The sequence below is a fragment of the Aquarana catesbeiana genome, linkage group LG13 (genome assembly GCF_042186555.1).
Source record: "Aquarana catesbeiana isolate 2022-GZ linkage group LG13, ASM4218655v1, whole genome shotgun sequence".
NCBI classification, from domain to species: domain Eukaryota; kingdom Metazoa; phylum Chordata; class Amphibia; order Anura; family Ranidae; genus Aquarana; species Aquarana catesbeiana.
Genome location: NC_133336.1, coordinates 186,594,620 through 186,621,903, shown reverse-complemented (window position 1 = coordinate 186,621,903; position 27,284 = coordinate 186,594,620). Strand labels below are relative to the sequence as shown.

The following is a 27,284-nucleotide window of genomic DNA, read 5'->3' as shown; positions in this document are numbered from 1 at the left end:
AATGTGCCTGTTAAGGTTCTCCTTTTTTCCTGGCCATGGAATATTCAGTATTAAGTCACATTCACCTGGACTTATCCAATCCACGTCTTAAGTTCTAATGAGTGTCTGAAAAATACCCCAGTATTTATATTCTTGCGTGTAGTACCGACACCTTGATTCAATTACCATGGAAAAGTCGATTTTTATTGCCTGGATGAGGTGTGAACATTGTGGAACCACCCTGTGTTATAGATACATAATCCAAACCTTGGTGTCAGGAAGGCTTCATAGGTGTTAATCCTTTGATTTACTTGGCTGCAGGTGTCAATTGTTAAATTGCTGGGGTGGAGATGTTAAAATGACATTATCTGTGAAAGACAGATGATGATGAAGGCCCCACCCCTGTTTGTTAGTAGTTCCAGTCTAAATTAGATGGACTCTTTCACCTTCCTGTGAACCAGTTGTCCTTGCTTTCCAAATTTGTGTGATTTATGGTCTTTTGATGACAGCAAGGTCCCCTTTTTTGGAAAGTGAGGACACCTGGTTTTCAAGAAATGTGCAAGAGGACATCTACATCAAACTGAAGCAACCATCATTGGGGACCTTCGTCATAATCTCTTTTCCACATATAATGCCGTTTTCATACCTCTACCTTGATATTTTGTAAATTGAAGGAATAACATCTATGAGGCCTTCCTGACACCAAGGGGGGGATACTGTAGCTAGAAAAGAGTGGTTCCACTATATATACATCTCCAATCATTGTCTTGGAAAATAACATCTGCCTTTCCATGGCAATTGGATCAAGGTGATGATGCTACTCAAGTGGATATAAGCACTGGGGTATATTCCTGAGACTCATTAGAACTGAAGAAGGGGCATGGATAAGCTACTAAACGTCTTCAGCATTACAGAACAAGGTAAGTGAATGTGACCTACTACTACTACTACTACTAGATATGCAAAAGCTAGTCCTTCATCTGTAGATCAATGCACATATTCGCCAGAACACCGTGGATCTTCAAGTTTTGTCCCAAGCTTTTATTGCAGAAAGATCACATGACAAAAAAAACAAGTGCAATGTTTCGGAGCCGCGCAGGACCCCTTCGGCAGGCATGTGATAGGATCCTTATCACATGCCTGGCGAAAGGGGTCCTGCGGGGTTTCAAAATGTTGCACTTGTTTTTTGTGTGATGTGATATTTCTGCAATAAAAGTTTGGGGCAACACTTGAAGATCCATGGTCTGCTGGCGAATATATGCATTGATTGGTGATGTATCCAGTCAGTAATCGATGCAGCACCCACCACTGATAAGGCCTGTTCCAGGAAAGTGTGCGATGGAAATACTGTATAGACAAGACTTTATCTGTAGATGGTATGTTCCATAGCACACAGGTTACATGACCTGAATTCAACATATATTCAACATATTATTCAACAATTCACATCACAAATTGGCTTTAAGTTGTGTATGGCAAGATCAGAGTCTTCATCCACCATCATTGAAGAGTGCTGTTATCTGTGTACTACCAACAGGGCTGGAGACTACATGCCCCTTGACAAGAGTGCTGCATCAACACCTCCCTAATGACTGCTTGTGGTTATTAAGTGGACCTAACTCGACAGATTAGGTGCTCTTTAGTTTGTATGGCTAATGTATGCTAATCTGGTAATGATCACATACAGTAAATATTAAAAGGAACATGTTCCTCTTTAATGAATTACCAGTACATTGAGGTAATCCAGCACAACGTTGCAGATGTCCTCTCAGCTGAGCTGGTTGGTTTTGTTTCCAGGTCAGACGATGAGCAGAGTTCAGCGGATAAGGAAAGACTTGCAAGGTAGGAGCGGGAGCATTGCAAGCAGCGCTGGTTCATGCTTCCAGTTGCCTCGGCTTCCATCTTTCTTTCTGTCCTGCCCTTCATCACAGCCTGTATGTGAAACTGAGCAGCTTAATACACTAAACAGCATGTATGGTGCGAATGAACTCAGCTATAACTTCTTACTGATAATATATTTTTTAATCTCTCTGTAAGTAACCACAATTTAGATTAATCATACAGAGCTACTGTGGTCGTTTATCATCCAAAACCTACCTGCTGAAGGTGGCCACCTTGTGTGAGATAAGTTATACTGTGCATTGGCCATGCAGTTTTATATCAAACACCTTACTGCTGAATTGGAGTAAAGTGAAGTACTTTTTAGGTATGGGGGAGCACTTGCTTCCTTTTTCTCCCACTATCTGCACTTGGTGTCTGAACGGCCAGTAGTGATGGCTCAAGCACTTGGGAGCAAGCCTTTAGCCTTCTGAAAGATCTCACCACATCTATTTTGAGTTTAAACAAGACTTTGTCTCACTGCTCCATTCAGGTAGTATAGAAACGAGCAAGCAAAGGGAATGGGCAATGGGCGATCTCCCTTTTTTTTTTTTTCTCTTTTCTTCTTTACATTTTTTTTTTTTTTTTAAAGTTTTTGGTTGTGTTTTTGTAGTATACGTCACAAACAAGACCTGCAAAAGAGAATGCAGACATAATACATGGGTTGCAAAACCATACAATACAAAGCATTAAAGTTATATATAGTGAGGATGTATTGGAGTTAATTTACTAAAACTAGAGAGTGCAAAATCTGGTGCAGCTGTGCATGGTAACCAATTGGCTTCTAAGTTCAGCTTGTTCAATTAAACTTTGACAAAAAAAAACCTGGAAGCTGATTGGTTTCTATGCAGAGCTGCACCAGATTTTGCACTCTCCAGTTTTAGTAAATCAACCCCCATTGAAAAAGGGTGCTGACACCTAAAACATTTTTTACCTTAATGCAAAGAATGCATCAAAGCTGAGTTTTAGCCGTTTTCCTTGTTTATTAAAAATCATTAGCTACAAAAAGTGTAGCTGCTGACTTTTAATAAGCACACACTCACCTGTCCCACAGTCCGAAGCCTCCGTTCTCTCCTCTGCCTCTCCCCGGCATCATTAGCATGGGCACCCGGCTGTGACAGCTTGCGGCTTCACTGCTGGGTGTGCCCTGCGCGTCCTGAATGCATGGACAGTCTTCTGGGACCTGTGACGTGTCCCAGAAGATTGCAGGGAGGGAGGAGGAGAGAAGAACTTCCGCTCAAGCCGATTAGGTGGCCCGAGCGGAAGTGGGAGCTGGGTACCTGTCAAAACTAGGTATCCGCTCGCCCCCCCACCAAAAAATAAACAAAAAAATGACATGCCAAATATCAGAGGGTCAGGAGTCCTTAAAGCGGAAGTTCCACTTTTGGGTAAAAAAATGTTTAGGCTTTACAACCACTTTAAAGTGTTACTAAACCCACAACAGTATAATCAGTCTGTATATGCAGGAAAGCGTACTTGTTATATTCACTGTGGAACCTAAGGGGTTAATCCTCTGCATTGTGTAAAACGGCTGTTTGATCCTGTCTTCTCTGATTCTCCCCTTCTTCCATAGTACCCGACCCATCTCCTTATAGTACAGAGCCTTTGGGGCAAGCTGAACATGCTCAGGTTGGTGTGTGTTGCTAGAGAACCTTTTTTTTTCTTGGGAGAGTGCATGTGATCAGCACAGGGCCAATCAGTACTGTCCAGACGGGGTCAGAGGTCCTGCAGCCTCATAGTGGAATAAACATTTACTTTACAATCACTGTAAGGTCTAGTTATTTGCATTTGAGTGCAACCATCAAAGGAAGCATGGAAACAGACACAGTGGGGAAAATATTTAATTTGATCCCGTGCAGATTTTGTAAGTTTGCCCACTTACAAAGAAATGAAGGGTCTATAATTTTTATCATAGGTGTATTTTAAATGATAGAGACAGAATATCAACCAAAAATCCAGAAATAACACAATATAAATGTCATAAATTGAGTTGCAGTTCAGCGAGTAAAATAAGTATTTGATCCCCTACCAACCAACAATAATTCTGCCTCCCACAGGCTGGCTACAGTATGTGGTACACAGATTAGTCCTGTCAATTTAAGAAGGTGCTCCTAACGACAATTCATTATGTCTATAAAAGACACCTGTCCATAGGAGCTTTCTTCCATTCAGACCTCACTATTACGAGCAAGACCAAAGAGCTGTCAAAGGACATCAGGGACATGATTGTAGACCTGCACAAGGCTGAAATGGGCTAAAAGAACATCAGCAAGTAGCTTAGTGAGAAGGAGATAACTGTTGGAGCGATTTATTTGCAAATGAAAGAAATACAAAATAACCATCAATCGCCCTCGGTCTGGAGCTTCATGCAAGATTTCGCCTCATAGGGTAAGGATGATCATGAGAAAAGTGGGGGTTCGGTCCAGAACTACTCAGGAGGAGCTTGTGAATGATCTCAAGACAGTTGGGACCACAGTCACCAAACCATTGGTAACACAATACACTGCCATGGTTTGAAATCCTACAGCACCCGCAAGGCCCCCCTACTCAAGAAGGCATACAGGCGTGTCTGAAGTTTGCCAATGAACATCTAAATGATTTATAGAAGGATTGGGAGAAAGTGCTGTGGTCAGATGAGACCAAAATTGAGCTCTTTGGTATTAACTTGACTCTCCATTTTTGAAGGAAGAAAAATGCTCACTATAACCCTAAGAACACCATCCTTACAGTCAAGCATGGAGGTGGAAACATTATGCTTTGGGGCTGTTTCTCTGCTAAAGGTACAGGCTGACTTTGCCGCATTGAGGGGCCAATGGACGGGGCCATGTATTGTAAAAATCTTGGATGAGAACCTTCTTCCCTCAGCCAGAACACTGAAGATGGTTCGTGGATAGGTCTTCCAGCATGACAGTGACCCAAAACATACCACCAAGGCAACAAAGGAGTGGCTCAAGAAGAAGCATGTTAAAGTGATTGTAAAGTCTTGTTTTATCTTTTAGATAACAAATATGTCATACTTACCTGCTCTGTGTAGTGCTAAAAAGGGGGGAGGGGTTGGGATTTTAAATGAGACGCATACCATACATCTTCATCCCTAAATCTATATGAAGAGAAAGGAGGGTTGGGACTTTAGATGAGGCATGTGGGGCTTGACTAGTAAATGGATCAGTAGTGGAAGCAAGTATTTATTCTCTTAAAACAATGCATAACATGTCGTATTACAATAAGTACATTAAATACATAAAATTCTTGGCGAACATAGTAATAACATGTTGCAAACCACAATAACATATGAATAACGGCATGACATATCGCGTTGTAAATGTAGGAGACCATCCTCCATTTCAAAGAAATACAGTACTTAAAGGTTGAATGCTGAAAAACTAAATAGAAAATTGGAGGGCATAATAAAGCCATCTTATAAAACCATATGGCATCTCTATAGAGTCTGACGCGTTTCTGTGGATACACTCCACTTCTTCAGGGGTGGATGCATCAGTAGTCTACAGAACAAAAAGCAGAATTGTATCAATGTAATCCAGTAATGTACCTAGCCATTAAAAAAGAGAAGTGTTGGTAGGGAAAGCAAAGTTACCCATATCTGAGAGTACTCACATGTCAGCTGTATATAGACCATGAAAAACAAAGGCTATTTATAATGTCTATCAAGGGAGCTGTGGTAACAGAAGTCTGTAGGGAAGCCGGGAGCACACATAAAAATCCCCAACAGAAAGAGTATCCAAAAAGTGATGGGTGTGGACTCCTGTTTTCTAAATTAGAATGAATATGTGTAGTGGTTTTGGACAGAACAGCCTAGATCCTCCTCTTCTCAGGTCCCTCTTCAGCTCTCCTGGTCCCTCCCCCCTGTCGAGTGCCCCCACAGCCAGGAGCTTACTATAGGGGCACCCGAGCTGAATCACAGCTCCCTGTGTCCATTCTGACATGGAATTGTGGCCTGGCCCCACCCCCTCTCTCCCGATTGGCTAACTGACTTTGGCAGCCGCGGGAGCCAATTGCGACACTGCTGTGTCTCAGCCAATCAGGAGAGTACCGGATGGCTAAGCCACTCGTGGTCATCGCTGGAAGGAGATGGGGCTCAGGTAAATAATTAGGGGTGCTGGGGAGGCTGCTTCACACAGAAGTTTTTTCTATTTTAATGCATAGAATGCATTAAGATAAAAAAAACCTTCTGCCTTTACAACTCCTTTAAGGTCATGGAGTGGCCTAGCCAGTCTCCAGACCTTAATCCTATAGAAAATTTATGGAGGGAGCTGAAACTTTGAGTTGCCAAGCGACAGCCAAGAAACCTTAAGTATTTAGAAAAGATTTGTAAAGAGTGGACCAAAATACCTCCTGAGTTGTGTGCAAACCTGGTCACCAACTACAAGAAACTGACCTCTGTGCTTGTCAACAAGGGTTTCTCTACCAAGTACTAAGTCATGTTTTGCTTGGGGATCAAATACTTATTTTATTCACTGAACTACAACTCCATTTATAACATTTGTATCATGTGTTTTTTTTTGGCTTTTTGTTTGATGCTCTGTCTCTATCATTTTAAATTCACCTATGGTAAAAAATATAGACCCTTCATTTCTTTGTAAGTTGGCAAACTTACGCAATCTGCAGGGGATCAAAAATTATTTTACCCACTGTATATTCTCCAGATGCTTAATGACGGGTCACATACCATTTACAGTATCTCACAAAAGTGAGTACACCCCTCACATTTTTGTAAATATTTTATTCTTTTCTTATCTTTTCATGTGACAACACTGAAGAAATGACACTTTGCTACAATGTAAAGTAGTGAGTGTACAACTTGTATAACAGTGTAAATTTGCTGTCCCCTCAAAATAACTCAACACACAGCCATTAATGTCTAAACCACTGGCAACAAAAGTGAGTACACCCCTAAGTGAAAATGTCCAAATTGGGCCCAAATTGTCAATATTTTGTGTGGCCACCATCATTTTCCAGCGCTGCCTTAACCCTCTTGGGCATGGAGTTCACCAGAGCTTCACAGGTTGCCACTGGAGTCCTCTTCCACTCCTCCATGATGACATCACGGAGCTGGTGGATGTTAGAAACCTTGCGCTTCTCCACCTTCCATTTTGAGGATGACCCACAGATGCTCAATAGGGTTTAGGTCTGGAGAAATGCTTGGCCAGTCCATCACCTTTACCCTCAGCTTCTTTAGCAAGGCAGTGGTCGTCTTGGAGGTGTGTTTGGGGTCTTTATGATGAAATACTGCCCTGCGGCCCAGTCTCCAAAGGGAGGGGATCATGCTCTGCTTCAGTATGCCACAGTACATGTTGGCATTCATGGTTCCCTCAATGAACTGTAGCTTCCCAGTGCCGGCAGCACTCATGCAGCCCCAGACCATGACACTCCCACCACCATGCTTGACTGTAGGCAAGACACACTTGTCTTTGTACTCCTCACCTGATTGCTGCCACACACGCTTGACACCATCTGAACCAAATAAGTTTATCTTGGTCTCATCAGACCACAGGAGATGGTTCCATTAATCCATGTCCTTAGCCTGCTTGTCTTCAGCAAACTGTTTGTGGGCTTTCTTGTGCATCATCTTTAGAAGAGGCTTCCTTCTGGGATGACAGCCATGCAGACCAATTTGATGCAGTGTGCGGCATATGGTCTAAGCACTGGCAGGCTGACCCCCACCCCCACCCCTTCAACCTCTGCAGCAATGCTGGCAGCACTCATACGTCTATTTCCCAAAGACAACCTCTGGATATGATGCTGAGCACGTGCACTCACCTTCTTTGGTGGACCAAGGCAAACCCTGTTCTGAGTGGAACCTGTCCTGGTAAACCGCTGTATGGTCATGGCCACCATGCTGCAGCTCAGTTTATGGTCTTGGCAATCTTCTTATAACCTAGGCCATCTTTATGTAGAGTAACAATTCTTTTTTCAGATCCTCAGAGCTCTTTGCCATGAGGTGCCATGTTGAATCACTAGTATGGATAGTGAGGGTGATGACACCAACTATAACACACCTGCTCCCCATGTACACCTGAGACCTTGTAACACTAACGGGTAACATGACACTGGGGAGGGAAAATGGCTAATTGGCTTTGCTAAAGAGGCTGAGGGTAAAGGTGATGGACTGGCCAAGCATGTCTCCAGACCTAAACCCTATTGAGCATCTGTGGGGCATCCTCAAATGGAAGGTGGCGGAGCGCAAGGTCTCTAACATCCACCAGCTCCGTGATGTCGTCATGGAGGAGTGGAAGAGGACTCCAGTGGCAACTCGTGAAGCTCTGGTGAACTCCATGCTCAAGAGGGTTAAGGCAGCGCTGGAAAATTAATGGTGGCCACACAAAATATTGACAATTTGGGCCCAATTTGGACATTTTTACTTAGGGGTGTACTCACTTTTGTTGCCAGCGGTTTAGACATTAATGGCTGTGTGTTGAGTTATTTTGAGGGGGCAGCAAATTTACACTGTTATACAAGATGTACACTCACTACTTTACATTGTAGCAAAGTGTCATTTCTTCAGTGTTGTCACATGAAAAGATACAATAAAATATTTACAAAAATGTGAGGGGTGTCCAGACTTTTGTGAGATACTGTAAATGGATAACTGCAACCTTCCAGATATATTAATATCTTTCCTATTTGTGGTTATGAAAAACCAAAGAAACAACATTTTATAGGGCTCTCCCATTTTGCTCGCCATCCCTTGTTTTCTCCCACACACCATCTTTTCTTCTGTGACTTTGAGGTTGATTTCATAAAACTAGAGAGTGCAAATTTGGTGCAGCTCTGCATAGAAACCAATCAGATTTTTTTTTTTTTTTGTCAAAGCTTAATTGAACAAGCAGAAGTTAGAAGCTGATTGGCTACCATGCACAGCTGCACCAGATTTTGCACTCTCCAGTATTAGTAAATCAACCCCAATGCTCCAGTGAGAGGAGCAAACAGAAAGTAAGTGCAGGTAATGAGATTTGGGGCAATTGAGTGCGCCTGTTGTTAAACCCTGACTAGTGAAAGCGCAGGTTTACGCAAAAGCTTTAGAGGAAATGTAAATGAATTTGAGCTGCTAATCAAGTTACTAATTAGGTTGTTTGAATTGACTGCAGGCAATAATTACAGAAGGGTCAGGTCAGTTTTTGATGTGCGGTAACTCATTAGAAAACCCAACAGTTCATAAAATGCTGTTCATTTGACCCCACTTTTTTTTTCTTTTCCTTTTTATAGCCTCACTGTAAAATGAGTTACTAGAGCGACTAATCTCTCGATGAATGCGGTTAATACAACAGTACCCTTTTATGCTTTCTAGTGCAACATAATCCTACCCTATAGACCCGTATACACAACTTTCCGTTACTGCTGACAAGGCATTTCCAGTGTGTCGGCCACCGCCTGTTCTGTGTCTGATAATCTCCTCTGCTCAATAACAAAAACATTCTGACTGTGGATTAATAGAAAAAGCAAAGCTTCTCCTGGAATTTATTTGTTCCCTTTTAGGTCAAATTGGGATATTCATTGCTCAGTCTTTAAAAGGGAATATGTGTTGGTTTTTGTATAGTTTTGTGTATACCACTCACTGGTCACTTTATTATTAGGTACACCTTGCTAGTACCGGGTTGAACCCCCTTTTGCCTTCAGAGCTGCCTTCATACTTTATGGCATAGATTCAACAAGGTTTTAGAAACATTCCTCAGACATTTTGGTCCATAGTGACATGATGGCATCACGCAGTTGCTGCAGATTTTTCGGCTGCACATCCATGATGGGAATCTCCCATTCGACAGCATCCCAAAGGTGCTCTATTGGATGAGATGTGGTGAGTGTGGAGGCCATTGGAGTACAGAGACCTCATTGTCCAGTGGTGAGATGATTGGAGGTTTGTGACATGGTGCATTATCCTGCTGGAAGGAGCCATCAGAAGATGGGGACATTGTAGTCATAAAGGGATGGACATGGTCAGCAACAATACTCAGGTAGGCCGTGGGGTTTAAACAATGCTCAGTTGGTACTAAGGGGCCCAAAGTGTGCCAAGAAATGATCCCCCACACCATTACACCACCATCACCACCAGCCTGAACCGTTGATACAAGGCAAGATGGATCCATGCTTTCATGTTGTTTACACCAAATTACGACCCTACTATCTGAATGTCGCAGTTGAAATTGAGACTCTTCAGATGTCAGAAACCATCAGACTGAGACAGAAGTACAGTTAAATCCCACTTGTTTAATAATAATAATAAAAAGGTAAACAGAGTAAGCGTAGTCAAAACCTAACCAGAGTTCAGGAACCGGAACGGATAGTCAGACAAGCCAAAACATTAGGGAGCCAGAGATGAGCGTAGTAGAACAGCAAGCAGGATCTGGAGCCAGAAGGTATGTCAACCAAGCAAGTCTTTAACAGGAACACAGGAGATAGTCTCTATAGATGTGACCAAGGCGAAGGCAGAGATCATCTGGGCTGGATGGCTTAAGTAGGCAGGACTGACGAGCAGGATATTATCAACAGGTGAGTCACTGTGGAGAGAAAGGAGCTGGCAATTAGCTGACAGCTGAGCGGCCAGCTTTGAGGAGGAAGGGCTGAGACCAGCCCTGACATCAGACCAGGCAATGTTTTTCTTCTATTGTCCAATTTTGGTGAGCCCGTGTGAATTGTAGCCTCAGTTTCCTGTTCTTAGCTGACAGGAGTGGCACCCGGTGTGGTCTTCTGCTGCTGTAGCCCACCTGCTTCAAGGTTCAATGTTCTGTGCGTTCAGAGATGGTATTCTGCATACCTTGGTTGCAGTGAGTGGTTATTTGAGTTACTGTTGCTGTTTTTTCATCCCCAACCAATCTATCTGCCCATTCTCCTCTGACATCAACAAGGCATTTTCCTCCACACAACTGCCGCTCACTGGATATTTTCTCTTTTTCAGACCATTCTCTGTAAACCCGAGAGATGGTTGTGTGTGAAAATCCCAGTAGATCAGCAGTTTCTGACATACTCAGACCAGCCCGTCTTGCACCAACAACCATGCCATGTTCAAAGTCACTTAAATCCCCTTTCTTGCCCATTTTGATATTCGGTGTGAATTTCAGCAAGCCATCTTCACCACATCTAGATGCCTAAATGCATTGAGTTGCTTCCATGTGATTGGCTGATTAGCAATTTGTGTTACCAAGCAATTGAAAAGCTGTACCTAATAAAGTGGCCGGTGAGTGTATGTTTTCTATTTTTTTTTTTTTTTTATAGTTTTTTTTTTAAAAGGGTAAGTTCCTCTCTTTTCATGAAAATTGAAAAGGTGAACTAACTCCAAATATCCTGGCCACCCCTCCTCACCCCTCTGTACATAGCGGATGTGCTCTCCTATGCTGCTGGTATAACAGCCCATACACTGCAGTTCTCAGCCCTGGAGTGAATAAGCATCATACTGCCCACAATGGCAAGCACTCATTGGTCAGTGCAGCCACGTGACAGTGCTGACCAATAAAAATCAAATCTGAGGATTCACTCCCAGAAGAAAGAAGCCCATCTCATTAGTCAGCCTGCTAGTAATGTGCATTATGATGCATACTCATTCCGGGGCTGTGTATTATGGTGTACAGACTGCTATGCCAGCAGAATGGGGCATCACAGCCACTACATGCAGCAGGGTCTTAGGGGTGGCCAGGACATTTGGAGTTGGTTTAACTTTTTATTGTTGGTGAAAAAGTGAACTTAGCCTTCCATTTTTTTTTTTTTTTTTTTTTTTTTTAAAGTCGGGTAAATATGAAAGGAAGCTTATGAATAATTGTTGCATTTTCAGCCAGCAGGCTGTAAGCTTTATTTCCCAGACTATCCCTATCGCTCTTCTTTTTTTTTTTTTTTTTTTTTTTAAACCTATAAAAAGAAAAGCCTAGGAATTTACAATTAATATGGACGGGCACTTGTTTGTTGCAATCCTTGGTGGTAATTTAGTTCATACCAATCCCTATTCTGTATGTCCATACTTCTTGCAATTTCTGCTTATCCAAGTTGCCTGTAGGTTATTGCTTTTCCACCCACTGAGAGATTTTTTTTTTTTTCTTTTTTAAGTTTGGAACAAAAAAATTAAATTTAAAAAAAAACAGAAAAGGTCTGTTTACGGAGCTCAGTAGCACAAGCTGAAATTTCCTCACCAAAGAAAACAAGCCAATGCTATGACTTTTCCTCTACCTTGCATATTTAGATGGATTTTTGCAAACTTTTAATCAGTCTGGGAGTCTGAAGCCAAAAAGCTTCTGTTATACACTGGGATTTATGTAGCCTAGCATTATTTTCAGAACCGACTGGGAGACTTGCATTGAGAGAGGAACAGTAAGGCACAATCCCTGTGGAAGCTTACAATTGTTTTGATTATTTTAGGTCTTTTTTTTTTTTTTTTTTTTTTAGGCGGGTCAAAAACAGACTATAATGTATCCCTATCGGTGGCCGGATATAAGCAGTCGTTGATACACTTATATCCGCTCACATTTGAATCTGTTCAAGTTTGCCGGACTGAACAGAAAAAATGTACTTTCAGGTCTGCTTATACCGACTTGACCTGATGTGGGCAGAAATAGGCGCTTACATCTGGCCACCCCTGCAGATTACATGGGTACCCTGTTCCTCCCATCACAAGATGGTGAAAAAAAAAAATCAGAATGGGCACGGAAGTCATTTATGTGACCTCCATTTCCATTCTGATCCGACTCCATAGTCTAGGATCCCTTTCTGAGACTGAATGGAGGGCAACCGTGTAAAACTTTTTTTTTTTTAAATGTATTCATTACAGTCAAGACTAATGCCCCTTTCACATGGACGGACCGAATGCGTCCACCTGTCAGTTTTTTAGGTGGACCTGATCAGATCATCTATTGCTCTCTATGGAGCGGCGAATGTCAATGGACATGCCAACATCTGATCCAATCCGATCCTGTCCACTAAAAACAGATGGATGGGGATCCATTCCCCATCCGTCTGGCTGATCGGATCCGATGACAGATGAAAATGGACAGCCAGCTCATTTCCATCCGACATAGAGCTGCACGATTAATCGTCAAGAATCGGTTTCGCAATTTTTTTCCCCATTGCGATCTTGACAAAATTGTTTCACGATTCTTGCTATGCAAAGAATTCTCTCTGCTCTTCTGAAGCCACAGCCATCAAAAGAAATGAAGAAAAAAATAGTCTGCCAAGAATCACAACATTCTTTAGCAGTGGAACTATGTATAAACATTGTAACACTTTGTCAATGGAATAGACTTTGTGTGTAAATGAGGAAAGTTTAACCACTTAAACACTAAACCTTTTTCTGACATTTGTTGGTTTCAACTTAAAATCATTTTTTATTGCTAGAAAATTACTTGGAACCCCCAAACATTATATATATATATATATATATATATATATATATATATATATATATATATATATATATATATATATATATATATATATATATTTTTTTTTTTAGTAGAGACCCTAGATAATAAAATGGTGGGTGTTGCAATATTATGTCACACTGTATTTGTGCAGCGGTCTTTCAAATGCAATTTTTTGGGAAAAAATTACTTTAATGAATTAAAAAAAAAAAACAAAACAAAAAAAAGCTAACCAGTAAAGTTAGACCAATTTTTTTTTGTATAATGTGAAATATTTTACGTTGCGAGAATCGTGATCTTGTTATTCTAAGAAAAAAAAAAATTGTGATTCTCATTTTGGCCAGAATCGTGCAGCTCTAATCTGACAGCCCATAGAGGACAGTGGACTGTGTACGTATCTGCTCTGCATCAGCGTAGTGGACACAGACCTGTCAACCAACTGCTCAGTGGGGATCAGCGGAGAGATCCTCTGCTCAGCAGGCGGATCCGCTGCTGGACTTTGCCAGTTTGAAAGGGTCCTAAGAAGAATTTTTTAAATTTATTTTTTGCAACTAAGTATTATGCCGTCTGCTGTCTAGCCAGCATTTGGAGCTCTAGTCTTCTTTTTACTGGAGATACCAACTATGGAACATACGCAATGCATACATGGACAGCGGTCTTACCTGGAGGCAATCCCTTTCTCTTTAACCACTTGCATATCAGCCTGTAATACCCTTTTATTACCAAACCGAGAGACGGATAGAGCTTTCTTACGGTGGTATTTACTAACCACTGTTTTTTTTAAATTTACTATAAAAAGGATTAAAAAAAAAATAAAAAAAAAAATTTTTTGTAAAAGATAACAAAATTGCCAAGAGAGTAGAAAAAAACTCCAAAATAACTTTTTTGGACAGTAGACATCCCAAGGTGATCTAATTTTTTTTGCCACATTTTTTTTTTTCTAGAAACAAAGAAACATGCTGGTATTAAAGTGGTTATAACCATAAAGCTTGGTAATTGTGCAGTAAATATATGAATGTATGGATCATACACAGAGGGAGGAGGAGGTAAAGGGGGTTAATGTATGGGCCACATATAGTGGGAGGATGAAGATGAGGGGTTGATGTTCAGATGTGCAGGATAAGGGAGGTGAAGGATTAATATACAGGTCATATAAAGAAATGGACTCGAGATCAGATGTATAGGTGATCCTACAGAGAGTGAAAATCCTGCACAATGCTGACCTATTCATTCAATTCCCATTCATAAATGACTTCTATTTCCTCTCTTTTCTCCATAGTAAGGGAAAGGGGGAGGAATCAACACTGTAGACAGTGATGTGTTTACATTTGTGTTCCCTGTGATTGGTCATCACAGCAATTACTTGGTACAGAGCCACTTAGATCATCTCCATACGCTGTTTCTATGAGGATAGTCGGTGCATAGCCATATTTGGGCACAATGGTCGCCCAAGGGTGCATTCTCCAGTGCCGTATAAACAGCACTGGGAACTTGACAGGCCACCACTCTATTCATAAATGAAGTCATTAAAGGTACAGCAACACACCAGTGCACACACACTGGGATACTTCAGCTGCCTTGAGCAGTGTTGGCCTTCTGATATGTTGCTGCACTTTTAAGAAGGAGAGGGCTGCCTCCAGGCAAGCTTACGGTCAATTTTTGCTTGTTTATATAAGTACCATAGTTTGGAACTCCAATACTTTGGCGTGAGGGACTGTACTTTGCAGGCCCCGCTGTATTTTTACATGTGTTTGCACATGTATGCACAATTGAAAACCCATATTTGTGTAATTGTGTAAGTGGGAACAGAGACGGTAATAAAACATTGACAGAACTTCTAACTCCTCCCCAGTTTATCCAACTGGAGTTGAGCTTTCACACAAAATTTCCTAATCTGTGAGCCAAAACCGTACACCAGGGGTCTCCAAATTTTCTAAACGAAGGACCAGTTTACGCTCCTTCTGGCTTTAGGGGGGGGCAGACTGTGACTGGTGGCATTAGAAAATGCCATGCTGTCAATGAAAGTAAGCAATACCCCATCATTGTTTTAATTGGGGGGGGGGGGGATAGTGCCCCATTGTGGGTATCAGTGGGCAGAATAGTGCCCCATCATTGGTATCAGTGGGAGGAATAGAGCATCATCGTTGGTATCAGTGGGAGGAATAGAGCATCATCGTTGGTATCAATGGGAGGAATGGTGTCCCACTGTTGGTATCAGTGGGAGGAGTAGTGCCCCATTGCTGGCGTCAGTGGCAGGAAATGGCTCCCCAATTGTTGGTGTCATTGGGACGAATGGTGCCTCATCATTGGAATAAGTGGAGGAAATGGTACCCCAAGGGCCTGATAATGGCAAGCAAAGGGCCGCATTTTGGAGACCACTGCCGTACACCATAGGGCAACCAAGATTCAGAGGATTCTGAGCTGTATGTACAACATCACACAATTTGAAATCTGTCATGATGGGTCCAGGAGGGAGGGCAGCATGGTTAAGGGTTAATTTCCACATCTCTAGCAAACCTGATGACAAAGGTGTTTGTACAGGGCTTCAATATTCTGTATGTATCCTTATAAACTCATCCCAGCATCCTGGACCAACTGGTACTGGTCTAATAATATGTAGACCCAGAGTTTGTTCTAAAACTCTTGTTCTTGTTTTCTCCTCTCTCTGAAATGCATGGTTGGCATGATGGCATGATGTCCTTACATAACCCAGAAGACACAGCCTTTTTCTCCTGTATTCTTTAGTTCTTGAGTATAGCATAACCTGTGTCCATTGTGTCCCTCTGCAGGGAGAACCACAGTGAGATTGAGCGAAGGAGGAGAAACAAAATGACAGCGTACATCACAGAACTGTCCGACATGGTGCCCACCTGCAGTGCCCTGGCACGCAAGCCAGACAAGCTCACCATCTTACGCATGGCAGTGTCTCATATGAAGTCTCTGAGGGGTACTGGAAACACATCCACAGATGGCACCTATAAACCATCCTTCTTGACTGATCAGGTGTGTAATGACTTCTATGCCAACCAAGCTGTGTCACATAAAAGCCCAACTCTCAGCAAAATTAAAAAGTTTTCCCATGCAGTGGGGCTGTGCCTGCAGTGCAAGGGTAAACTGCTTGTTTTTGTCTTGACGATTGAAGAAGTGAGAAGTGGCCACCACGGTTTAGCGGTCTTGTGCAGTGGATTGTTCCTGATGTCATCACGCCTATAGACCTGATCTGGAACAGTCCACCGTTGGATTGTGGGGGAGCGCCGTTTGCCGCTGCAGCATAAGCTTCCTGGTCGCCCCTGGTGCGGGCACGGCCCTACTGCATGGGAAAACTTTTTTGTTTTGCCCAGAAACACTACACTGAAATTGATTTGGGTATATAAAGTTGGCCTATTTGGTTTTTAAAGAGGGTATGCTGTTAATGAGGAACTAAATTCCACAAAATACTCACCTACACCTTCCAGTGATGGACAGTTAAATCTCTCACCAATCGCTGTCAATTTCTCCCTTGGCTCCTTCTCTGTGCCTGGTCTTCTGCCTCTTGATTGGCCGATGTGGAATGATGTGCTCCTGCTCATGTTTACGGGAATTAGTCATTCTGGCACGGCTGGAGTGTGCTTGGCATGCATGGTAAGCTGCACATCTCAGTGTGTATTGAGTAAAAAACTGAGCAGGCAGATCAGTGTCTCTTATTGCAGAAAAGATATTACTAAGTCTGCTATAACTTTTTTTTTGAGGGGGTGGGGCAGCCAGGTGGGTTATGCCATAAGGTGCTAGTATTCTTGGCGTATTACCCTGTTTCCCCGCAAATAAGACCTAGCATGATTGTCGGTGATGGCTGCAATATAAACCCTACCACACAAATAAGCCCTAGTTAAAGTCCTTGTAGGTCTTATTTTCAGAGTAGGTCTTATTTTCGGGGAAACAGGGTAGCACATTATGGCACTTGCCTGCCAAAGAAACTCTCCAGCGGTGCAGTGTAATCGATCTGGCGGCTCCCCGTGTTCTGTAAGATTAGCGAACCCGTCAGATCAGGGATCGGGAGTGACGTTCCGGACCAAAAATACTCACTGCGCTTGCGTTCCAGTAGGTTTGCTAATCTGACGGAACACCCGCAGTCAGAAGGCGGCAGCGGACATGGGGGCGACAATCGCGGTAAAAACGCGCAAACAGAATCACGGGACGCCTGTCGCCCCAAAAGAAATACAGGAGTTTCTTTTGGGCGACCCGCGATTCTATTTGCGCGTTTTAACCGCTATTGTCGCCCCCAAACGCGGAGATGTGAACGGAGCCTAAATCCTGCTTATTACAGCCGGTCACAGGCGATGTGTATAGTGATTAGATGACTTATTAATGTACACCGGTGTCACCTATGTATGTCTGGATCCGTAGCTTAGAACATTTCACTTACCAGGACAATCAAATTATTCTGTCAGTCAACAAAATTCTAAACATGTCAGAAAATCTCTGACAATGGCTCAGTTGTCCCCAGTCCTAGGTAATCAGCTTCATGACATTATAGTGTTTTAAGTTTTGTAAAGTGATTGTAAACCCTTCCATATACCCAGTGAAGTGACTGACCTCAGGTGATGCACAGAGATGAAACAAATCCTCCTACATACGTTGTACCTGTTCACCTTCAGGCTTCTCTTCTCTACATCCCTCCAAAGTCCACAATTTATAAAGCTTGCCTGAGCCTCCAGAAAACAGGGCGGAGAGCTGAAATTACACTTTGCAAAGCACCCTGAGGAGAGCCCTGAAAGCTGATTGGAGGGAAGGGACACCCCCCCTCCCCCACGCACCCCTCCCCCACACACCCCTCCCCCACACACCCCTTTCACACAGCGTACAAGAACAGAGCTGGGGCTGTCAATCTCAGATGGTGTGCTGGAGCTCTCTCCTGCCCCGTTACCTTTTTTTCCTCTTGGTGTCAGGAAAACTTGTCAGAAGTGACCTATGCTGATAACAGAGGAATGAGGCAGCCGGTTCCTCAGGGACTGGCCAAGATTCGATCTATCTATGGGCAGGCTTGTACCCAAGTCGACTTGGGTACAGCCAGCCTGTCAGATTTTTTGCGTGCGATTACTGACGGCTATATAGCCGCTAGCAGTAATTAGTAAAATTATTTTTAAAAATTTTAAGGTATGTCAACAGAAAGGTAATCTAGGGATGCCAGCTTGGTTAACAGTTATTTTTTCTGCTTAATATCATTGAAGTATAATTAAAGCCAACATTTTTTTTCATTTTAGATAAACCCCTGTTACTTTTTTATTTATTTTTTAAGTTTTCTGATCCATTTGAGGGCCAGTTCACACCATAGAAAGGCAGTCCGGATGCGTTCCAGATGCTTTTCTGCATGCACGTTTTTGATGCGTTCCTGTGCGTTTTTGATGCAGCCCAGTGCATTTTTCTCCCTCCTTTTTTCATAACCTTAAATAAGTACATGTGTGTTCCAGTGCGTTTAGGTGCGTTTTGACGCTTTTTACAGCATTCCAGTGCAGGAAAAATGTAGCATGTTCTACTTTTTTTTTCTGGAACTGGAACGCACTGGAACTGCAAAAACTGATATGAACTATGTCATTGGAAACCATATAACCTACTTTCTATGCTTTTTTGATGCAGAAAAAAAAAAAACACACTGGACTGCATGTGGTGTGAACTGGCCCTGAGAGATTTCACTTCAAGTCCTATAGACAAAACAGGAAGTAAAAGAAAATCTCTCCAAAGGGATTGTACTCCTCATTTACACAGTTGTCATCCCTTTGAAAATCCTTTCTGATACGTTTTCTGTGACTCAACTCAAATGTCCCCTCTTTTTGGTTTTCCTGAACTTTCAGTCCCAGTGACACTTGTTTCTAAACCTTCCCTGTACTACCCAAACTATATATTTAAAAAACTTGGGGGAGATTTGCTAAAACTGGACAGTGCAAAATCTGGTGCAGCTCTGCATAGAAACCAATCAGCTTCCAGGTTTTGTCAATACTTAATTGAAGAAGCTGAAGTTGGAAGCTGATTGGCTACCATGCACAGGCGCACCAGATTTTGTACTCTCCAGTTTTAGTAAATCCTTTTTGCCTTGTAGTTGTCCTTTAAACCCTAAGCCCCCTTTCACACTGACAGACCGATCGGGTCCACCTGTCAGTTTTTCAGGCGGATCTGATCGGCAGATGTCTGCTGACACACGCCGGTATCCAATCCGATCCTGTCTGCTAAAAACAGACGTATGGGGATCTGTTCCCCTTCCATCTGGCGGATAGGTTGACAGTCGGATGGAAACGGACAGCTGGTCCGCTTCCATCCGACCACCTCATAGAGAACCGCGAGCTGTGTCCATTTCCGCTCTGCATCAGCGGAGCAGACACGGACCTGTCATCAGCCTGCTCAGCGGGGGGGGGGGATCCCCTGCTAAACATGCTTGACAGAGTCGGCCCCATCTGCAAGGGCCCAAACTGGGAAAACACAGTGATAAATATACAATATAGGGAGAAGAATATACATTGCATTCCTTTTTTAAACAAATTTGATTTGCTTAACCACTTTCTGCTCAGCCCTGGCATCCCTTTTAATAGGGTCTGTATGCTTCGGGGCAAGAAGAAATGAGCTGATCGTGTGACCACTGTGATTGGCTGTCGCAGTGTTTACATTATCCAAAGGCAGTCCCGCTAACTTCGATCATTAGGGTAGCTAATAGCTTTTTTTGACAGCTCGGTCACTGCTGTTAGCGTACAGTGAGCAAATTTTTTTTTTTTGGGGGGGGGCGCAAACAAACTGAAAAATTCTGAAAAAAAACCCTATCATTTGCCTCTTCACTGTGCCATCAAACGCCGCCACTGTGCCTATCAAACGCCGCCACTGTGCCCATCAAACGCAGCCGCTGTGCCATATCAAACGCCGCTGTGCCATATCAAACGCAGCCGCTGTGCCCCATCAAACGCAGCCGCTGTGCCCCATCAAACGCAGCCGCTGTGCCCCATCAAACGCAGCCGCTGTGCCCCATCAAACGCAGCCGCTGTGCCCCATCAAACGCAGCCGCTGTGCCCCATCAAACGCAGCCGCTGTGCCCCATCAAACGCTGCCGCTGTGCCCCATCAAAGGCAGCCGCTGTGCCCCATCAAAGGCAGCCGCTGTGCCCCATCAAAGGCAGCCGCTGTGCCCCATCAAAGGCAGCCGCTGTGCCCCATCAAAGGCAGCCGCTGTGCCCCATCAAAGGCAGCCGCTGTGCCCCATCAAAGGCAGCCGCTGTGCCCCATCAAAGGCAGCCGCTGTGCCCCATCGAATACAGCTACTGTGACATCATACATCAAATGCATCCTCACTGTGCCCCATCAAATGCAGCCACTGTGCCATATCAAATGCTGCCAGTGTGCCCCCCGCCCGCCGTCTGTACTTGCCCTGTCTTGGTGGCGGTGGGACAGCTCCTCGATGTCTTCTCCCGTCCTCTCTTCCCATCTTCTGCAATGATTGGATGCCTGATCCTGGCGTCCAATCACAGCGCCTGTCGTTTCAGCCAATCAGGTGATGGGTAAAGGATCTGAGCACCTGATTGGCGGAGAGGTGGTTTAGTGTTAGGAAAGCGAATATTCATTCGCTTTTCTAACACAGCTGAGTGACCTGCGAGCGCCCAGCATGGCGCTCACAGGTCACCTTTTTTGACGGCTATTCAAGCCTATGGCTCTAATCAGGTGCTTAAAAAAAAAAGAAAAAAACCTGCCGCTGTAATTTAGGTGCCTGGCGCCCGAAAAGGGGCCGGGCGCCTGAATAGGGGGGTGGTAGCGGCGGCCATAGATGGATTCATGCATTGCATGAATCTATCTATTGGTGATAGAAAGGGGGCGGCGCCCGTGCGCCCTTATGGACGCACCGCCACTGGTGAGCACACAGTCAGAACAGAAAACTCTGCTGCCTTTGTAGGCATATGTGCAGCATGGGGGCATTAAGGGCCACCCTCTTTGCCGCTTACATGCGTTACGACGTTAAAAAAAACTGCGCCATGCATGGCTCTCTGTGGTCCATCTTTTGCTTTGGGTGTGCACATCTTCGCAGTGGGAGGTACAGTAGGCTGGTCTCACATGTGTCCCATTGCACAGCTTACCAGTAGTTCGCCTGTCCTAGGGTGACCACACTGCTTCTGCATAGACACAGGCTCTGAGTGTTGTCACCCTACGACAAAGTCCTTTAGGCTCCATTCACACTTGTACAACTTGTAATGCAACTTTGAACATCATAGTTGCATGACAAGTCGTTCCCCATGTTTTCCAATGATAACCATTCATGTATGTGCTACTTAAAGTTTCAGCAACTTCAAGGTAGTTCATGCACTACTTTGGTCCGACTTTCATGCAACTTTTGAAGGTTAAGTCTATGGCCCTCAAGTTGCATGAAAGTTGTACCTAAATGTTATACAATGCAACAGTTGTTCAATATCACCGGTCAAAGCCAAAGTCGTATCCAAGTTGCATCCATCCAAAGTTGCACTACAAAGTCGGTGCAACTTTATGTGAATGGAGCCTTACTGGCATGATCAACACATGGCACCTGAAGAGAATGAAATAAATCAAAGACTGCAGAGATAAAAGCTCCCTCAGCACAATCAACAGTGGGTAAGGCTACCATGCATTGTCAATGGTTTTTTTTTTTTTTCTTTGCTTTTTTTTTTTTTTTTCAAAGGAATTTACATTCACTTCAAGGCTTTTGTAAAAACACACACAGTTGTTATTTTTGCCATTTCTATGCTGGAAAGTTTAAAAGGAAATGTTTTTTGCATACACAGTGGAAGTTGTTACTGTAACATTTACATGAAAGTACTTTTTGATGTGACTTTTATGTTTTACTTGCTTGACGTACTACAGACTAAACATCACCCAAAAATAATATGTCCTTGGAGATTCTTTGTTTTCAATGTTTGACATGAAGCAGTTCTCCGGCTTTTATACAGTGCATCCGGAAAGTATTCACAGCGCTTCACTTTTTCCACATTTTGTTATGTTACAGCCTTATTCCAAAATGGATTGAAATTCGTTATTTTCCTAAAAATTCTACAAACAATACCCCATAATGCCAACGTGAAAGAAGTTTGAAATCTTTGCAGATTTATTAAAAATAAAAAAGTAAAAGAATTCCATGTACATAAGTGTTCAATACTTTGTTGAAGCACCTTTGGCACCAATTACAGCCTCAAGTCTTTTTAAATATGATGCTACAAGTTGGGCACACCTATTTTAGGGCAGTTTCTCCCATTCTTCTTCTTGGCAGGACCTCTCAAGCTCCATCAGGTTGGATGGGGAGCGCCGGTGCACAGCCATTTTCAGATCTCTCCAGAGATGTTCAATCGGGTTCAAGTCTGGGCTCTGGCTGGGCCACCCAAGGACATTCACAGAGTTGTCCCACTGCTTAGTTATCTTGGATTTGTGCTTAGGGCCGTTGTCCTGTTGAAAGATGAACCTGAGGTCCAGAGCACTCTGGAGCAGGTCTTTATCAAGGATGTCTGTACCTTGCTGCATTCATCTTTCCCTCAATCCTGACTAGTCTCCCAGTTCCTGCCCCTGAAAAACATCCCCACAGCATGATGCTGCCACCACCATGCTTCACTGTAGGGATGGTAATAACCAGGTGATGAGCGGTGCCTGGTTTCCTCCAGACATGATGCTTGCTATTCAGGCCAAAGAGTTCAATCTTTGTTTCATCAGACCAGAGAAGTTTGTTTCTCATGGTTTGAGAGTCCTTCAGGTGCCTTTGGGCAAACTCCAGGCGGGCTGTCGTGCCTTTTACTGAGAAGTGGCTTCCGTCTGGCCACTCCACCATACAGGCCTGATTGGTGGAGTGCTGCAGAGAGCGTTGTTCTTCTGGAAGGTTCTCCTCTCTTCACAGAGAAACGCTGGAGCTCAGTCAGGGAGGTGACCAAGAACCCGATGGTCACTCTGACAAAGGCCCTTCTCCCCTAATCGCTCAGTTTGGCTGGGTGACCCTCTCTAGGAAAAGTCCTGGTGGTTCCAAACTTTTTCTATTTACGGATGATGGAGGCCACTGTGCTCATTGGGACCTTTAATGCTGCAGAAATTTTTCTGTACCCTTCCCCAGATCTGTGCCTTGATACAATCCTGTCTCGGAGGTCTACAGACAATTCCTTGGACTTCATGGTTTGGTTTGTGCTCCGACATGCACTGGTAACCATGGGACCTTATATAGGCAGGTGTGTGCCTTTCCAAATCATGTACAATGAACTGAATTTACCACAGGTGGACTCCAAGTTGTAGAAACATCTCAAGGATGATCAGTGGAAACAGGATGCACCTGAGCTCAATTTTGAGTGTCATGGCAAAGGCTGTGAATACTTATGTACATGGGATTTTTTTTTTTTTTTTTTTTATAAATTTGCAAAGATTTCAAACAAACGTCTTTCACGTTGTCATTATGGGGTATTGTTTGTAGAACTTTAAGGAAAATAATGAAATTAAACCATTTTGGAATAAAGCTGTAACATAACAAAATGTGGAAAAAGTGAAGTGATGTAAATATTTTCCGGATGCACTGTATTTAATGCTAAAGAGGACTGTCAGAAACTTCAGACCTAATAGAGGAAATGATGGTCAGAGTATGTGGACAGGACACATTGTTGGCTGGGGATATGCTACAGAAGACAGTACAAAACTTGGGAACATATCACATGAGGCTAGTAGAAATCAATGCTGTTACCCTAAATCAATGTTCCCAATCCAGACTGAGGTCCGAGGGCCACATATCCTACACCAAAGGGCCGCAGGTTGAGCACCAGTGCTAAATAGCAAAAAATGGCCTGGGTCAAGAAGGGGGTAAAACCTCCTGGAGCTGAAGTGGTTAAACAACCCCTTTCTACCCCTTTCTTGACCAGGCCTTTGCTATTCGGCACTGCGCTACTTCAACTGGCGATTGCGCGGCCATGCAGCGCTCTATCCAAAAGAATATTATATCACTTTCCCCAACAAATAGAGCATTCATTTGCTGGTATTTGATCCCCAATTGTGTTTTAGTTCTTGCGATCTAAACGAGAAAAAAAAACATTTTTGAAAAAAAATATGGGAAAAAAAACATATTTTTTACTTTGTGCTATAAAAGATATACAATTTAAAAAATCACATTTCTTCATAAATTGTGGCCAAAATTTATTCTGCTACATGTTTTTGATAAAAAAAAAAAAACAATTCCAATAAGTGTATATTGATTGATTTGTGTAAAAGTTTTAGCGCCTGCAAAATATGGTGTACAACATCCCTTGTAAAAAGCATGGGCCACGACTGGTCCTCTTTATGGAGAGATCTGAGTTCTATTAGACCCCAAATCTCTCCTCTGGCCTCCAATACAGCCGACCAAACACAGATCGGTCTGATTGGCTGCTTCCCTGCTCGGTAAAGGCCAGGTAAGTGTAGAACCAAAAAAGGAAGTGACTAAATGAAGGTTGCTTCCTGTTTCTGACATCACACAGGTGAAGGAACAACGTCCATTCCTTACTATGTGCCTAAAGCGGGATGCCACTGTTCGTACTCTTGCTGGGCTGTCCGATCGCAATTGAGAGCCTGGTTAAGGCAGCGGCGGTGGAAGGAGGGTGGGACCCCATTCCATCGCCTGTAAAAGTAATCCAGCGGCTTGTTAACCGCTCTGATTTTTTTTTTTTTATTGTGTGCAGAAACGCCAGCCTTTAAAGAGGATATCTCAATCATTGCTGCAGTGATGACCGAGATATCACATTTCCCGTCCAAGGATGTTTATAAACGCACTGTGGATGGCAAGTGGTTACTGTATTTATTGGCGTATAACACTCACTTTTTCACCATGAAAATCGGGTGCAAATAGCGTGTACGTGTTATACGCCAATACTTCAATTTTAGCTGTCTCAGAGGGGACAGGGAGGGGAGCAGGACGAGCGCCATCAGATTACATCATTACAACAGAATCTCCTGTTTACTTGGCCTCCTCTGTAATAGGAAGTCCCGTCTCTTGGGCCGCCATTGGACCACTGTTATGTCTATCATAGGAGATTCTTACTGTATGTAATCTGTCGGTGCTCGTCCCGCCCCCCTCCCTGTACCCTCTAGGCTGCAGATGGGCATCGATCAGGCTGCACTGATGGCAATGGTGAGGCTGCTACATTGAAGGCAATGGTGAGGCTGTTGCACTGATGGCAATGGTGAGGCTGCTGCACTGATGGCAATGGTGAGGCTGCTGCACTGATGGCAATGGTGAGGCTGCTGCATTGATGGCAATGGTGAGGGTGCATTGATGTGGACTGATGAGGCTGCATTGATGGCACTTGTGAGGCTGCAGATGTGCATTGGTCAGGCTGCATTGATGGTAATGGTGAGGCTGCAGATGGGCACTGACCCTTATTTTGCTTCAAAGTTCCTTATTTAAAATTGTAAGTTTTCTTCCTGAAACTTCGCTCTTAAAATGAATGTGCTTGTTATACACCGATAAATCCGGTAATTTCAATTTCCTAGAATACATTGTTTAATCTTCTGGGTTTTTTCTTTTGTAGGAGTTGAAGCATCTTATCTTGGAAGCTGCGGATGGTTTCTTGTTTGTGGTATCCTGTGAGACGGGTCGGATTGTCTATGTGTCCGATTCAGTGACTCCAGTTCTCAATCAGCCCCAGTCCGAGTGGTTTGGGAGCTCCATTTATGACCAAGTCCATCCAGATGATGTGGACAAGCTGCGGGAGCAGTTATCTACAGCAGAGAATGCCATGACAGGTAGGTTACCATTGTGCTAAATAAGCTGATCCACATGCGATTGTTATTTGGGTGGTATGTAACATGATTGGCGTCTTTCTTGCAGGCCGCATTTTGGATTTGAAGACTGGCACAGTAAAGAAAGAGGGCCAGCAGTCCTCTATGAGGATGTGTATGGGATCCCGGAGGTCGTTTATCTGTAGGATGAGGTAAATGTTCTTCTCTTGCAAAACGCATTAGCAATATTAAAGAGGGAGTCCACCTAAATCCACCTAAAAAAAAAATATTAAAAGCCAGCAGCTACAAATACTGCAGCTGCTGACTTTTAATAAATGGCCACTTACCTGTCCCAGAGTCCAGCGATGTCGGCAGCCGACTCCGATAACCCGCTCGATTCTCCGCAGCTGCCGCTGCCATCCTAGGTGAGGGAATCAGGAAGTGAAGCGTTGCGGCTTCACTTCCCGGTTCCCTACTGCGCATGCGCGAGTCGCGCTGCTCATCGTAACTGGTCTCCGCTATCTCCTGGGACCTGTGTGTTTCCCAGGAGACAGCGCGGAGGGACAGGAAGAGGCATAGACTCCCGTGGGAGTCTATGCCGGAAGTGGATGCAAATACCTGTCTTAGACAGGTATCTGCACCCCCCCCCCCCCCCTGAAAGGTGCCAAATGTGACACCGGAGGGGGGGGGGGTTCCGAAAAGCGGAAGTTCCATTTTTGTTTGGAACTCCGCTTTAAATATAATATATTTAATCACTTAAGGACTGAGCCTGTTTTTTAGATGTGTTGTTTACAAGTTAAAAACAGTTTTTTGGTTTTTTTTTTGCTAGAAAATTACTTAGAACCCCCAAACATTATACATTTTTTTTCTAACACCCTAGAGAATAAAATGGCGCAGCATCCGATCACCTCCGCCGATGCCGACAGCTCCGGTAAGTGGCGGAGGGCACCGGAGCGCGGCGGGGGGCTCCTCTCCTGCCGCCGATAAAAGTGATCTTGCGGTGAATCCGCCGCAGAGACCACTTTTATCTTGAAGCGCACCACCGGCCGAACACGAGGATACCGGGGTTATGGCAGCTAGCTGCTGCCATAACAACGATATCCCCTGTCAAAGTCAGGATGTATATTGGCGTGCGGCTGTCCGGAAGTGGCTAAAAATATTGAATAAAAAAAGGTAAATGACTAAATACACAGTAAGAATACATATATGTGTATGATTTAATTTCTGACAGATTTGTAATTTTATATAGCTTTGCACAGCTTGGACGATCACTCTGCCACTACTGAACCAGCTTTACTGCTTTCTGGAGACGCACTCTGCTCATTGAACAGAGCTGATAATCCTGAGGCATTGTCTAAGGCAGGCCATATATGATTCATTT

The 27,284-nt window shown here is 43.6% G+C and overlaps 1 protein-coding gene across 2 annotated transcripts in view; it reads left to right on the top strand.

Moving 5' to 3' along the window:
* The window catches only part of ARNT (aryl hydrocarbon receptor nuclear translocator), a 114,381-nt gene that overhangs the window by 54,651 nt on the left and 32,446 nt on the right, over nt 1-27,284 (top strand). Inside the window, exons 5-8 of one of the 2 annotated variants that reach the window (XM_073609339.1) lie at nt 1,777-1,821; nt 16,004-16,217; nt 25,714-25,927; nt 26,013-26,115. In XM_073609339.1, coding sequence (XP_073465440.1) covers nt 1,777-1,821; nt 16,004-16,217; nt 25,714-25,927; nt 26,013-26,115 — 576 coding nt within the window. The remainder of the gene's footprint in view (nt 1-1,776; nt 1,822-16,003; nt 16,218-25,713; nt 25,928-26,012; nt 26,116-27,284) is intronic. The other variant, XM_073609342.1, reaches the window with a different exon arrangement.